General features: G+C 38.2%; 1 protein-coding gene across 5 annotated transcripts in view; it reads left to right on the top strand.

Annotated features, from left to right (window-relative positions):
- Positions 1-16,090, top strand: part of GPCPD1 (glycerophosphocholine phosphodiesterase 1) — a 42,936-nt gene that overhangs the window by 18,456 nt on the left and 8,390 nt on the right. For all 5 annotated transcript variants that reach the window (XR_004060571.1, XM_030944494.1, XM_030944493.1 and 2 more), the window contains 14 exons: positions 977-1,052; positions 2,854-2,895; positions 4,058-4,181; positions 6,554-6,797; positions 7,845-8,007; positions 8,099-8,231; positions 8,447-8,501; positions 10,092-10,184; positions 11,246-11,323; positions 12,140-12,179; positions 12,968-13,029; positions 13,912-13,977; positions 14,821-14,957; positions 15,739-15,874. Coding sequence is in view for 4 of the 5 variants with exons in the window: in XM_030944494.1 (XP_030800354.1) it covers positions 977-1,052; positions 2,854-2,895; positions 4,058-4,181; positions 6,554-6,797; positions 7,845-8,007; positions 8,099-8,231; positions 8,447-8,501; positions 10,092-10,184; positions 11,246-11,323; positions 12,140-12,179; positions 12,968-13,029; positions 13,912-13,977; positions 14,821-14,957; positions 15,739-15,874 (1,449 nt within the window). In the remaining variant the exon portion in view is untranslated. The remainder of the gene's footprint in view (positions 1-976; positions 1,053-2,853; positions 2,896-4,057; positions 4,182-6,553; positions 6,798-7,844; positions 8,008-8,098; positions 8,232-8,446; positions 8,502-10,091; positions 10,185-11,245; positions 11,324-12,139; positions 12,180-12,967; positions 13,030-13,911; positions 13,978-14,820; positions 14,958-15,738; positions 15,875-16,090) is intronic.

Genomic DNA, 16,090 nt, shown 5'->3' with positions numbered 1-16,090 from the left:
GTTACTTAGGCCCCAAAACATCAAAATGACGAATTGCAGCTGTTTGACAGTGGGTTTTACATCTGATAGAAACAACTGTGCCATGCTAGGGGAACCTTCTCAGGGTGACTGAACTGGTAATCAGGCATGTTCTCTCTGTTGTTAAGCTGTGGTTACCTCAAAGCTTTGACCTAGAAAGCTATTTCAAAGTTAAATTGTTCTGAAAGAAGAGTCTGTGTTACTGTTCTGGTTATCTGAGTCTTGGCCATGTTTGTCAACAAATGTATTCTTTTGGTGGACAATATTTTCTTTTTAATGAAAGTATCTCATTTATCCTGCTCCAGCTGGAATAGCCTGCAGGGTCTTCATTGCTGGCTGATTGGATCAGTTATTTATGTTTTAATTAGATGGTAAATAACTTGCTTTCCAGTACCACAACTAAAATAACTGTGTTTTATAGTCTTCGAATTTAGCAAGGCAGATTTTGAAGGAGAACTCACCCCTGCAACTGCTATGTGCATGAGTAGGTGCTGAGTGCTGTTTGGAATTGGATATGTGGGGAATGTTTTTCATAAACCGTTGATGTAGCTTGAGAACAAAGTGAGCACCCCTGATTAATTCAGAGATTTTTTTTTTTGGTATCAGAAGGAAACTAAAGTAGTCCAGCAGAGCATCTGTTAGCAGTAAAGGTTTAATGATTCCATGTAACTTTTCTGCCATGTCAGACTGTCAAAAGTTTTGTCATATGTATTCACAACACATCAAACAGTCATCAGCAGTTGCAGGGGTAAGAAGCCTCATCTGTTTTCTTTCTTTCTTTCTTTCTTTCTTTCTTTCTTCTTCAGTCTTTTTCTCTCTCTGTTCCTCTCCCTTTCTTCTTCTTCTTTTACTTCCTTAAATCTCAAGTTTAGTTCACAACCATCCCAAACAGCTTCATGGGTACAAAGTCAGATCTAACAAAAGAAATTATTGCAGACATTTAACTTTTAAATTACAGACTATCGATGGTCCCTGCGAAGTCATAGTTCACACGTGGGAGACTCATCTACAACCACGATCAATTACCCCTTTAGGTATGGGCATCAACTGCATCTGTTTGAGGCATATGCATAAGATTGCTGATATGCTGCACACTGGTTTAGAGGGATTGATAGCTATAGTTTTAAAATACTTAAATTTATTAATGTGTGGGAGATATAGACTTTTTCTTTGCACGACATGGGCCTTACTCTCAAAATATATATATGGATATATACATAAGTGGCTTCAAAATGGAAGTGGGTGTGAAATTATTTGCTGTCATCCTTAAGATTATGTGGGTTGGTTTTTTACTAATTTGAAATTTTAATAATTTTCTGTAAGCTTAATTCTTTGAGACTAAGGATCCATATGATCTTTTTTAAAGAAAAAGAGGGGAGGGTGTGAAGTCACTGCTGTTTTTTATTTAAGTACTATTTAATTAGTAAAATTTTAAACAAAAGTGTTTAATTAGGCTTCTATAAGTAAATGGATTAATGAAAATAGAAACATGAATGTACTTATTTACCCGTCAATTTAGCAGAAATGTATTTTGCTGAAAGAAAGGGTGGCATGCAGACTTGCATATGAGTTACTAATGCTTTTCTGAACAGGGAAAAATTTGGGTTTTAAAAGTGACTGAAATAACCTTTGAATGTAGCTTGTAGTTTAGATCTCTTATGCTGCTATGTCATGTTTTATGCACTGTCTTTTCTAGCACATAAAAATACTATTTTCTCCACACTTAGAAGTTTACAATTTTTAAGAAACTTTCTAATTATTTGAAAAAAATGTCTTTTAGAAGGTAGGTGGTATCAAAGAATCTGTTAGTCATTAAAAGTACCATGATCATGTTCCGTTCTCCCTTTGCCCTTTTTTTTTAATTTCGGTTGAATTAGTAGTGTTTCTATTCCTGTAAGAAGATTATTTCTGTATTTGTCAGTAACTGATAAGAGAAGCAACCTATCCACTGCTAGGGCCTAGACTTCAGGTTTAGATTACCTCGTTCCAAGTTGAGATTTTTTTTTTTACCCCAGGTAATACTCAATTCTTCATAAACAGTTTTTAAGAAAATGCAGCAATGCACAGTATGTTAGCACTGGGTCATTTTGATCCTAAATTGTTGCCTGTGGTTATTAAGAAATTAGGTTAGGAGCCAAATGATTCTTAGGGGAAAAAAGGGATTAACCACTGTAGAGGCAAAATTATGTGAAGTTTTATGTTTTGAGAAATGGATGGTTTGTTTAGACTATCTGTTCTGTTAATGCTGATGAATTTACTTAGTGCCTTAGGATTTCAGTTCTTAAAGCTTTGGAAAGACTAAGGATAAAAGTAAGTGTGAAGTGAGTGTTTTCAGTATTTCATGCTAGGCTGGTTTCTGTCATGTGGGCAGAATAAGCATTTTAATTGTGATTGACTCGATTAAAAAACTTTAAATGTGCAGCAGGACAACTTTCTTGTATGTTTGCAAGAAAATTTAATGTCTTTGACACTACTTTGACAAGTAAAGCATCTTAGATACTAGTGGGATGTAGTTAGCAGCAAAATACTGCAGCAAGCCAGAAAGTAGTGCAACCTTTTTATTCTCAGTTCAGATTACTTAAAGTGAAATGTGGTATTTTGTGTGTTGGTTGATTTTTTTTTGTGCAGAAACTGAGAAAAAACATAAATTGAGATCAATCTTTATAGAAGGTTGAAAAAAACATGCTGCTTTGTCTGTTTCAGTTTTCCTGCATTTTTTTAGATACACTTTTTAGACGTGAAGTGGAGAAGTAGAATTAATTTAACTTGGCAATGACTTTTAAATGTGAATACTAATTACTTTTTTCTATTCTTTTCCGTTCCTTTTAATTCTAGAAAATAAAATTACTGTCGATGATGGAGACTTTGGAATCTGTAGTAAGTGAGATATATTAACCTTTATTCCTTAACATGAATTTAATTTAAACAAGGTTAAGTCTTGTAATTGAAAATTGTTTGAGATTGTAGGTTTTGAGAAGAATTGCCTATGATCATTTTCTCTGCTTTTACAGTTATTTTTGTATCCAGCATTTGTGAAATCACACTCAGGCTCTTATCCCTTCTAATCTTAATAGAAGAGTGCTAGGAAGAGTTGAAGTCTTGTCACTCTGATGATGTTAAAGGTTGAAATTTGGGAACTATAAATCATGAGCATGCATTTTTGAAAGTACAGAATAGGCTTAGCTTTCTCTTAATACCTAGCCTTAGAAAAACTCCTCATGCCCGGAAAAACACTGAATTTACCCACTCTGCCTCTTCAGTCAGAGATGCAGCTGCCGAAGGGTTCTTGTAAGCCCACAGCTCATGTTCTTTTGTGTGCACAAATGTCTCACTTCTGACAGTTCTGACCCACCTCTCACATAATGTTCCATCCTCTGACACTGAAAGTAACTCCTTACCATACCTCATAAATCTTTCTTCAAGCTTTTCCATTTCCCCCTCATATCCTCATCAAATGATGGGTTTGGCTCTTTAGGAACTCTTCGAAACTATGGGGTTTGCTTCAGCACCTGATTTGCAGCTTGTGCTTCTGGTCCTCCTGCTTGCAGGCTTTCCTTGTTTTGGTGTTCAGGATGAGGATTCTCCATGCTTTTCATCAGAACTGTTGCTGTACCCTATCCTGCAGACTTGCACTGCTTTACTGGCACTGATTGTGATGGGCTAATGGACACACCTGTATCTCATCAGAAACAGAGAGCCTCTGACTGCTTATGAACCTTCAGAGTTCCTGTCAGTATTATTCCATGTGAGAGATCCAAGGGCAAGGGCATGTTGCTCAGTGCTGTCCTGCAGATAGTTAACACATGATCATTGTTCCTGTTTAATCCCATTAAAATCCAGCAGACAGCTGCAGTTCCTGTTGGCTGCTCTGGGTAGTTCAGAAAGACTGGGGGAAGGCTGCACCAAACTTCCTGCATTACTGTAGATCAAGGCTGGTGATAAGGAGGATTATCTGGAAGGTGATGGCAAGAGGAACTGCCTAGATCTCCCTAAAATGAGTTACTAAAGTGTCTTCTCCCTTCTGTTTGGCTTTTGATAGATGGTATTAAAACTGTGGATGCTGGGTGGCTGACATGTCAGACAGAAATCAGGCTACGTCTGCATTATTCTGAGAAACCCCCTGTACTGATTTCTAAGAAGAAATTTAAAACATCAAGGTTTAGGTAAGAGTTGCTCATCTCAGTATGCAATTTACCTCATGTTAATTGTCAATATTAGGGCTATTTTTTTTTACTTAATTGATGTAGCCTTTAAATTAATTTTGGGTTACTAATAGCCCAGTTTCCAAGTGTTAAACCACAAATATTTACTCCATAATTGTCTTGGTGTTTCTTGCTTTTTGGCTGGAACTGTAGTGTTCTTAAATCAGTTTGGTGCTTTTCTCTGCAGAGGTGCCTCAAAAAGCAGGCATTTTTGTAACTCCACAGTTAATTGTCAGAAATGGGTATCTTAGCCCTGGTGTTTTGAGGACTGCGCTGTTGCACACAGTGGATAAGGATTTGGCTGGGTGGTTGCCCTGGCTGTTGTGGTCAGCAGCTTGATGTCCCAAGTGAAAACCAGGGACGAGGTGTGTCCCTCAGGGGTTGGTGGTGTTGGTGACATGGCAGATAGGGTTGAGTGTTCCTTCAGTAGTTTGCTGATGACAGCAGCCTGAGGGGTGCAGTCACACTGGAGGGAAGGGATGCCATCCAGAGGGAGCTTCAGAGGCTTGGGAGTTCAGATCTCACTAAGACCAAGTGCAGGGTCCTCCGCTTGAATTGGAGCAACCCCAAGTGCAGGCTGGGTGGAGAATGGATTGAGAGCACCCTGAGGAGAAGGACTTGGGAGTGTTGGTGATGAGAAGCTCCATGTGACCCAGCACTGCACACTTGCAGCCCAGAAGGCCAAGTGCATTGTGAGCTGCAGCAGCAGCAGTGTGGCCAGCAGGTGAGGAGGGGATTTTGGCCCCCTACTCTGCACTGGTGACGCCCCACCTGGAGAACTGCATCCAGCTCTGGGACCCCCAGGCTAAGAAGTACATGGAGCTGTTAAAGTGAGTCCAGAGGAGACCATGGAGCTGCTCAGAGGACTGGAGCACTTCTGCTGTGCACACAGGATTAGAAATTCTGTGTTCTTCAGCCTAGAGAAGACTCTGGGGAGACCTTTGCAGCAGTCCCTAAAGAAGGACTTTGGACCAGGGCCTGGAGTGATAGGACGAGGGAGAACTGAAAAAGGATAGGGTTAGATGAGATATGAGGAAGACATTCTTTAGTGTGTGGGTGGTGAGGCACTGGCACAAGTTGTCCAGAGTTGTAGGTGCTGAAACCCAAGTGTTCAAGGCCAAGTTGAATGGAGCTTGGAGGAACGTGGTCGAGTAGGGGTCCCTGCCTGTGGTACGGGGGTTAGAACTAAATGATCTTTAAGATCCCTTCCAAACCAAACCATTCCATGGATCTGTTATACTTGAATTATTTCTTTTTTCTCAGCTTTGATTTGATTTCCCCTCCCACCAATTCCAGATTTGCTGATGAGGGGAAGATTTATTTAATATGATGCTCTTCAGTGAGATTTAATACTTACATTGCATTCTGTACAGCTTTGACTTTTTTCCTTGCATGTTATAGCAGGTAGAGAGAACAATTTCTGAAGCCAGCTTCTTGTCTAAGTTGAATGGTTGAAATAAAACTTGATAAGCTAGATGCATTCACTAAACACTCTGTCCTAAAATGCTGGATCTGTCCAGTAGTTTCTGTGACTGTCACTCGCTATGGCAGTGTCATTTTTCAAGTTTCTGGAATAGCTGTATTGTAACTTCTTTTCTTTTTTTTATGAGGATATATTTCAATGCAGACTTGGTGTAATAGAGTTCCATGATATTAATTATTTCTTTGAGATATGACATCAGTTTTACTGGTGACTTGGCATCTATAAATGATAATCCTGTATCTCATCTGCTGTGTCTGTGATGCAGGAAGGGATTTGGTTTACTCATGTATGCTTACTTCACTGACATAACCAATTTTATTTGGGAGGTTTGCTCTGTATGATAAAGGACTCTGAGTCCTATAGAGAGGCTTGTGGTTCTCAGTCCAGGATTTTTCAGAAATCCATTCAGTTTAAATGCTCATTCAGGATTCTTCAAGGGATTTAATTACTTCTATCTATTAGAGATACTTATCTGCCTTATCAGAGAGACATAGCAGCAGCCACTAGTGTTCAAGGCTTGATCTGGATGATGACTGCTGATTTCAAGTGTTTTTCATTAGCTTGTTGGCATTATGGGTGTCAACCTGTACAGGAAGGCTGTTTGTTTGGCAGCCCAAATAGTCTGGTGGAGTGCTGCTCCTCAGACCCCTAGTAGAGTTTTCATATTTGCCCAGGTTCAACTTCTAGCAGTGACTTGAGCACTGAAATCTGACTAAAATAGGATTTAGACAATGGCTGCAAACTCTTGCTCATGTGAGGAACCTCTGTATACAGTCCTGTTCTAGATCTTCATCGTTTGTAAAGGCACTGCAGTGGCTTAACCATTTGTTTTGTGTTTCTGGATGAGTAGAGTAAAATTGACCCTAGAAGGCCTAGAGAAGGATGATGATGAAGAGGGCCAAGACAAGACATCCCCTACTGTTCCCCAGAAAATGGCAAACACGGTGGAGTTCTCCTTGATCAGTAACGACGACTACAAATGTCGGCACTCTCAGCCAGACTGTGGCTATGCCTTGCAGCCAGACCGATGGATAGAATACACAATACAAACCATGGAGCCTGATAACTTGGAGTTGATATTTGATTTTTTTGAGGTATGTCTCTTTACCCCTAAGAAGCAACTCCAGTCTGCCTTTTGGAGCTCAATTGGTGGGAAGATTTCATTGTTGAAACAGAGCTACTGCCTGATGTTCTTCATCTTTTGGATTTATATACACAAGTGTGAGACTACTGACTCCCAGCCCATTGTAGGAAGGTTTTTGGGAGCCTTGATGCGACACAGGGACACAGGAAGTTTTTCAATTCTGCTTATTTAGAAGTCAGTACAAATTAGACTTGAATCTCTGTGTGTGCAGTATTGCATGCTGTTAGGTTGGCTTGATATTAATCCTTAATCAGGACATTAATCCTTTATCAGCTAAGTTATACGTCTCCTGCTTCAGCCTGTACAATGTGTATATGAACTGGTTATATCACAACTACTGAATCTAAATTTTTATATTATAAGCAAAAGACATTTCTCTGAACTAATTCATGCAGATTAAAACTGGATTCTCACTATTGTTTGTGTTGTTTTGCACTGTTTTTCCCCTGAAAGGTCTTAGTATTTGAAGTTCTTTTTAAAAGAAAGCAACTTACAGAGAATAAGGTTTTTTAAGCATTCTCTTTTTGGTCTGAAAATGCCTTCAGGATCACTTACAATCATAATTGTAAAAAGTGTCTACATAGTTCCTGAACTTGACTGTGGTCAAGTGCACATTCTGTATATTAATTCTTCCCTGCAAATGCATACCAAGGTTTTAGCATTTTAAGCATAAATATTATTCCAGTTAATTTTTGTCCTAAACAAGGCTTGGGCATTTTAGAAGACAGACTATTCCATGCATGCTATTTTGATGTGAAAAGCTTATGAGATGTAAGGGGTGTGAAAGAAAAATGTGAGTTTTGTAGTTTTCTGTTAAAGTTTTCATTTTCCTGATAGTAATTCATAACTCGCTGTTACATTAAACAATTTTAGCTGAAATTAGTGTTTTGTGTAACACACAAGAAACCTATGTTGTGTCAAGCCAGAAGAGTTTGTTTAGAATTCTCACTCACATCTAACAGTGGGGGTTTTGGGTTTTTGTTTGTTTTGTTTTCAGGAAGATTTAGGTGAGAAGGTAGTACAAGATGATGTGCTCCCAGGTCACGTAGGCTCTGCCTGCCTCCTGTCATCCACAATTGCAGAACTTGGAAAGAGTGCTGGAGTTCTTACACTTGCCATTATGAGCAGAAATCCAAGGAAGACAATTGGAAAAGTTAGAGGTACAGTTGATGCCAGCGACAGATGCAGATAACTTTCCTCAAAGCCATCTGCTGTTTACTAACATGTGAAACATTGCTGTTTTTCTTGCAGTGGACTACATAATTATCAAACCTATCCAGGGATACACTTGTGATATGCAGGCTTCATATGCAAAGTACTGGAAACCAAGAACAACTCTGGATGTTGGACACAGGGGAGCAGGGAATTCAACAACAACCACTAAGTAAGTTTGTTTGCATTTTAAACTGGAGAAATTGTTTTGTGTCACTGACATCAGTTGAGGAACTGGACAGTTTGAAAAGCTGCAACCCATAGTCATTTACTTCAGTATCAAGTTGTGGGTATTCTCTAAAACAAAACTTCTGATTTGTGTTTCTGTTGTTTCAATTCTGTGCTATAATGCATCTAACAAGCCCTTTTTCTTGGCTGTTGTTTCAGGCTTGCTAAAGTTCAAGAGAACACCATTGCATCCCTCAGGAGTGCTGCTAGTCACGTATGTACACACATTTTCGTACACACAGCACCTGTCTAGTGCAAACTAAGTTGGCTTGTACACTTAATTTGCATGATTCAATACAGTGAATGGTAATTGAACTGATGTAAATTAGATAAAAATCACTGTGGAAATTGCCTGAGTTATGGGAAGTTAATAGGTTAGACTCTCATTCTCAAGTCCCTTAAAAAAATCAAAACTTCCATTTAGTATATTCTGCTGGTATTCTAATACAGGGAGAATTTGAATCTCAACCCTCTAAAGACAATTTGAACAAATGAATCAAATTTTGGCACTGCTAGAGTCTGTCAGCATCCTCTCACGCGGTAAAGGTCTTGCTCAGGGGACTGCTGTGTACTGAGACTTGCTGTCTGAAAATGTGACTTGGGAGCTGAGCTGGTAGAATAAACCAGTCCTTGTTTTGGTGTTTGCTGCAGTGAAGACTTGAAATCCTAAGACAGAACTTCCAGTTTGGGTGATAATAGCTCCATGTGCCTAAGTTCTGTGTTGGAGGTGGTCGCTTTTATTTCTTCCAATAATCTTGATCACTGTACAAAACTGTAGATCCTAAATGACTGTTTTGAACAGTAGTTCTTAATCCCTGAGTGGACACTACAGGTTTTTAGACAGGCTTTTAAAATGCTCACAAGAAATATGCATTGAGGCAGAAATTGGCTGTGAAGCCATCAGCAGCATCACTAGAGAATTGTTTTCATCTATTTGCAGATTGAAAAGGCTGAAAGCCACCACTTTGAAAGTATTTCTGCTGAGAAAAGGGCTGAAAAAAACCCCCATGTCCTATTTTTTCTCTGTGCTGATTGGAAAAGTGGGTGTCAGGGTGATAATTTGATGAATGGTGTTCTTGGAGGCCTTCAAAGGAATGACTTGCAGACAGTCAATATAAGTAAAAAACTCCAAACCTGTTACTGTCTTTGTCTTTCTTTCTGGGCCTCCCTCTTTTCTGGAAGACTGTACTTTTGGATCTGTCTTCCTTTTTTAAAGCCTAACAGAAAATTATTTACAGCTGAAAAGGGCAGGAGAATGCTGGAGGCAGCTATTTCTGCTCTTGCACAGATTATAACACACTGCTGCTGTGTTACTCCAGAAGTTTGTTCTATATGGAATATCTCCCTAAAGCCTTGGCAGTATGGAGCCATCACTTGTCTCTTGGTGTGGTGATGGGGAGGAGGGAGGAAGATGCCTCAAAGTTATCTGTGTTTAAAATATTTGTGTCTAAAGTATATTGTCTTGGTCTTTCTCTGTAATCAGGTTCACAAGACTTGAATCTTATTAGAGGGTTTTACAAGATTAAGCAAGATGTATCTATATCTATAATGTATGTGTATATATATATATGTCTGTATTATGGTAATTAGGATAATTTGCCATGTATTTATTTCATTTTAATAATCCATTGCTGAGCATGATTTGATTTAACTGGTAACAGCCAGGTTACCAGTTAAATCAATGCCAGCTTGATGTCCAGGACCTGTGAATACTTGACTATACTTGCATGCTGTTCTGTAGTCCTTGTGCATAAGTAATTAATGGGCTTTTGTTTTGTTCTGTGTGATTTTCAATTTTCTGCAGGGAGCAGCATTTGTGGAATTTGATGTACATCTTTCTAAAGATCATGTGCCTATAGTATACCACGATCTCACATGTTGCATGGCCATGAAAAAGGTAAAGAAGATAATAGCTGTATTTTATGTATAGATATGTCCATTCTAGAAATGTAAAATGTTAAGCTCTCATAGAAATAATTGTGGGCTCTCAAGGGATAGAATGGCAATAAACATGCAGCATTACTTAGTGCATAGAGCAGGGAAGTTGAGTTTTTTCCTTTTGATGTTATAGCAACAGCATTTCAGATGCATGGTTTGGCACTCTTCAAGCTCACATTGTGGTTACTATTTAGCTTCTTTCTGACTTAAGATTTGGAAGAAAAAAGCAGACAACTCTGCTATATTCTGTGGTGCCTATGGGGCTCTCTTATACTGAGGCCTGAATGTTTGCATTCTGTCCTGTTCTGCTTATCTTCCCTCCTAGTCCTAGCAGTGAATCCAAAGAGAGATTGCACAGCACACTGCTCTGTCTTCTTGGCACTGGGTCTTGTTTTTCAAATTCCCACACTCAATGCAGTATTGCACGTTTTAAGAAGCTTGGTTTAGAACAGTGTGGAAATGGAACTTTGACTGAGGGGAATGAATATTCAGTGTATCTTCACTCAGTATTGTCTTGCTCAGTAAAAATTTCTTAGTGAAGAGGGGAAGTGAGAAATGGACAGGTTTTTTTTGACACCAGGTCTTTATTTTGGGAGTGGTCTGTGTGAGTTTTACCCCAGGACATTTATATTTTTTATTAGTTTCTGAGACATTGGATAAACAGCAGTAAAGTGAACTGCCTTGGAATATTTTTTACTGCATTTCTTTACTTGTAAACATCTTTCCTGAATACATTAACCAATCAAGTTTTTAGAGAATAATTATGCTAATGTTTTGGGAGGAAAGAACTTTAAAGCCTCTGACTTGCATGAAAGACAAAACACTGGGTTTCTTTCAAATTGTTTTATGCTTTTAAGTGCCTGTGGTTGTCTTGTGAAAATGGATCATCTCATTCATAAGATATCACTTGTATCTTTATCAATAGAATAGGAAATTGCCTTTATGGCTACTTTATGAAAGGGTGTGGGGGTTTTTTGTTGTTTTCAGTGATGCTTAATTATGTGTTGGTTCTCTTCAAAGAAACTGGATACGGAGCCTTTGGAGCTGTTTGAGATTGCAGTCAAAGAACTCACATTTGATCAGCTGCAGTTGTTAAAGGTATTGTTTCCTTGGCTACTACAATATGCTGTGTGTAGAATTTTATGAAACTTGGAGGTTTTGGGAGTAACTACAGATAGTTCTGGAGAGTGCAGTTTTAAAAATTGGACAAACAGAACAATTAGGTAATTCCAAGAAAAATACATTTGAACCATTTTTACAACTTGGATAAATTACTTTTATCCTCTAGAAATATGGTATCTAATTTTCAAATGGTAAAGGGACTGTGTTGAACTGCTCTACCTTCCAAACAGAAGGGCCTTGTCTAGATAAAAAGGGATGAGTGGGCTACTGAAGACCCTGCTGAGATACCTGCCCTGAGTCAAGGAAACCATCTGGCTAATCCAAGAACCATATGATTCTTTTTACTTAAAATTACTTGGTCTGCTCCTTTTTGTGCAGAGAGAATTTGAATGGAGCAAGGGAGTTGGCTGTGTCTGGCCTGATTCTAGCTAGTATGTGTGACTGTAATATAAAACAGGTCAGCAGGATTGAAACACAGAAGAGAGATTAATGTTCAGACTTCTTCACATCTTGATATTGAATTATAGTTTGTATGGGTTTACCCTTAACATGATTCCTGAATTTTCAGTGAGCATGTTTTCAGTTTGGTTTTGAGCTTTTCTTGAAATCGTTAAAACAAAGTTGGAAAGAAAATTGTGATGTGTACAATATGTCTTTTATTCTTTTACAAATTACTGTAACTATGTCTATAATAGACTTTTAAATTGTAAAATTATTTACAAGCAAAATTAGTTACATTTTACATGTAGGAAGATGTGGGTAGAGTGTTAATGTTGCTCTTATGCTCTTCAGCTGGCTCACGTGACGGCCCTGAAAGTAAAAGATCACAATGGTATGTACTAGTTTGGAAGAGTGTTGGGATTGATTTATTGCCATGTAATGATATAAATTCTGTGGTTGCAACTGCTTGTTGTAATCACATTTGTCCTGAACATTTCTAAAGGCTTATATAATTAATTTTGTGCATGCTATAGAGTTCTTTACTGGGAAGGAAATATCTGAACAGAAGTTACTCCCTTGGGAGGCAGGGACAGAAGGGTAGAAGGCAAATATATAGATCAATATATATTTCTGAATAATCATAAGAAAATTGCCACTGATATTTCCATCTTATGCTTCTCCAACTGTACCTTCAGCTCTTCTGACTTGCTATCAAGAACTTTGGTAACTGCTGTAGGATGTCTTTAGTGCTGTAAATTTTTGGCCTTAATTATCCCATTTGTAGGGACAGCAAATTATCTCACACATCCTACCTGTATAAGAAAAGATAAAGTTTAAAAAAATTAAAGAAATAAGCCTTGATAGCCGAGGCTTATTGTGGATGTAATTCACTGAGTGAGGTGGTGAGAGATGAGAGAAGCCATTCTGAGATATATATATATATATATATATATATATATATATATGTTATGGCAAGGTTTTAAATTCCAAACCAGGAATTGCTAACACCATCATGGGAGTATGTCAGTGTTAGAGGAAAAGTGTAGGTAATCAAAAGGGAGACCTGGTTTCATTGTTCACTCCTAAAGGCCTTATGATTTTGAGCCAGTCTTTTCTTGCTGGCTTTACTGGGATTTTTCTTCTGTTTGTTTTAATTCGATATTTCATCTTTCTTTACAGCATCTTTTAACGAGGAAGAGAACTCTGCTTTTGAGATGCAGCCATTTCCTTCTCTGCAAAGAGTAAGTAGTGAATATGGAGCAAGATGATTGGGGAACATGAAAACCTGTGTTTTACTTTCAGCTTTGCACACATAGCAAGGGGGATATTGATTTTTGGGTTTAGGCCTCTGGTGTCAATACTGGAACTGAGAACAGGTGTTTTATTGTTGGACACTGAAGGGTTTTCAGTGCTTACAAGTAACAGTCTGTGTGTATTTCAAGCCTCTGAATTCATGAGCCCAAACTGTGTAGCTCAGAGTGCACTCAGTTGTACAGCTGGTTAACATGTGAGAATTGCCTGTTAATGCATTGACAGTTTCTAATGTTGAGAGAAACCACACCTGGCCTTTGGCAGTTCCTCACAGTGTCTTGGCCATCTCTCAGAGCCAGACACTGAGAAATGTTGAGTGAATTTCCAGTGTATTTCCATTTAGGACTGGTTTGTGTTAGCTGCACCTTTTGAAATCACCTTGCAGATAATTCTTTGCAGGAATTTCACATGAAAGAACTTTTGTTATCATGGTAATGGCAAGCTCCTGGATTTCATACTTAAATGCATTTTGCATTCAAAGGAACTTTCTGGAGAAAGAAAAAATATTTTTTCTTTAGGAGTACAAATGGGGCATTTCTTACAAGTGTTAAGGTGAATTGACAAACATTTTTGTACCTCGTCAAAATCTTGTCCTTAAGATTGTATCCACTTTTATGTATTCATTAAGTTTAAACTGGAGTAGGAAAGGGTGTATATGTGTGTTGTATAAAATGTTAAAAACCTAAGGTTTTGAATTCTACTGTTAGACACCATTAGCATTAAAATCCAATATATTCTCCCAACAATTACCTTCCCAGTGCTTTGTTGTCCTCCTTTGCTCTTGGATCTCTTCACAGTAAATTTTTTTTCAGGTCCTGGAGTCTGTTCCTAATGATGTTGGGTTCGACATAGAAATAAAATGGATCTCCCAACAAAGGGTAAGTAAACACACATGTGATTTACTTTGATTGTTTGATATTCTTATGGCTAAAGCTTGTAATTAGATGTGACAATTTATGAGCTGCAAAGGCATAATTTTTGTGGGGGTTTGTGCCTTTTTTAAAAAAAAATACTGCATTATTTTTAAACTGGGGGTATAGTAGCACCACTCCAACAAATAAACAGTCTTATTCTTAAAACGATAAAATTCATAGGATTGAGTTCAGACTGCTTTTGGTAGGAGATTTTTTTTTTAAGTCAACAGATCACAACAGGGCAGACAGGAAAGTGCCAAGAAATTCAACTTCTCCTGGCCCTGTGCAGGAGCAACTACAACATGGTGCAGTAATGCAAGCAGCTGCTTCCTTCTAGTCAGCAGGGTTGCAGACTCAGCTGGATTGTGCCTCACTCAGTCCAGAGAGAAATGGTTCTAAAGGCTGGGATTGGAAGCCTGGAGTGGGGGAAGGAAGCTGAGGACAGTGGTAGGTGGAAGTCAGTATGCTAGAAATAACAGCAGAGAGTAGCTGCTATAATTACAGGTCTTCAGGGAATTCCTTTGTGTTTTTGTAGCTGTAATAGGCTTCTTAGGAATGCGTTCCTTGGATGGGGAGACAGGGAGTTTTTCAGTGAATTTTACTGCTGTGAGAATTCAGCTGCACCTCTCAGGCTGTCAGTCCTGGAGAGCTGGAACCAGCACTGAACAGACTGAAGGAGTGATTCTGCATTCAAACTGGCCAGCTGAGTTCTCACTTTGCTCAGGTTGACTGAGAGACCATTGCTGGTTAAAATAATTTTAGTAAGCATTAATTTAAGTGACTCAAACTTGCGCTTTCTTTTCCCAGGATGGACAATGGGATGGCAACTTGTCAACTTACTTTGATATGAACCTTTTTCTAGATATTATTCTGAAAACTGTTTTGATGAATGCTGGACGAAGAAGAATTGTGTTTTCTTCTTTTCATGCAGATATTTGTACAATGTAAGTTTAGAAGAGAGAAATAATGTACTTTGGTTTTGAAATTTATTTTTATTTGGTAAAATTTACTTTGTATTTTAAAATACACACCAGGAAATAAGTAGCAGGTGTTTTCCTTAGACATAAAATTTGGGTGCCAAAATAGTTGGGAACTGAAATGAGACCACTTTGCTATCTGGAATGAGCCTGAAAAATAAAAATAGGTGAACAAAGTCCCAGTGGGTATTTTTGTCAAGTGCCTTTCTGTATGCTTCGCTCTTTATTAGCTCAACAAAAAAGGTCAGGGTTTCTTCTGGTATCCCAGAGTCTTTTCCAGTCATACTTGAGAGGTGTGCAAGCCTAACTTAGGAACAAATAATCTTGTTACAGTATTCAGCTTGAAAAATGCATTAGTAAGGTTAGGGGCTGTGTATTAACCATGTTTAGAAATTCCTGTCGTGGATCTTCATGGTCATCATGAATCTGTGCATTTATGAAGAAAATTACAGAATTAAATGGTCTTTGGGGATTATATATAAACATATTGAGGATATAAGGCTGAGTTCAACATCAAGCCTAGCTTCCCTTAACATGTGTGTTGATCTCCAGTAGTGGCAAAAGGACTCATTTGAGCAGTTTGTCAGCACAGTTTGATGCTAAACTGTGGGACGATCTCCTTGCACCAGCTAGGAACTAGAAGAATGTGCAGGAAAGAGAGGAATTCCCCTTGAAACAGTGAGATCAAATCTTTTTTCTTTCACTTTTATTTTTTTCATGTGCTACTTGTGGACTTTTTTCCTGACAGGATCCGACATAAGCAAAACAAGTATCCTGTGTTATTTCTCACCCAAGGGGAATCTAAACTCTATCCAGAGCTCATGGATCTCAGATCTCGCACGACTCCAATTGCCATTAATTTTGCACAGTTTGAAAACTTGCTGGTAAGCCGACAAGTTAAAAATCAAACTGAATTATTACTGCTTGTTTTAAATCTATCATTTTTGGCACTAATGCTTTAAATTATGGCTAACCTCACAAAAGAAATACACTAATATTGGGCGACTGCCAAAAAAATGTCCATTGTTTGAAATGTTTTTTAATATGGTGTTTTAAAAATACCACTCTAATTAAACTCTCTAATTGTGTTAAATATGTTT

Source organism: Camarhynchus parvulus, chromosome 3 (genome assembly GCF_901933205.1).
Source record: "Camarhynchus parvulus chromosome 3, STF_HiC, whole genome shotgun sequence".
Classification (NCBI taxonomy): Eukaryota; Metazoa; Chordata; class Aves; order Passeriformes; family Thraupidae; genus Camarhynchus; species Camarhynchus parvulus.
The sequence above is the reverse complement of the archived record's forward strand: the minus strand, read 5'-3'. Positions and strand labels throughout refer to the sequence as shown.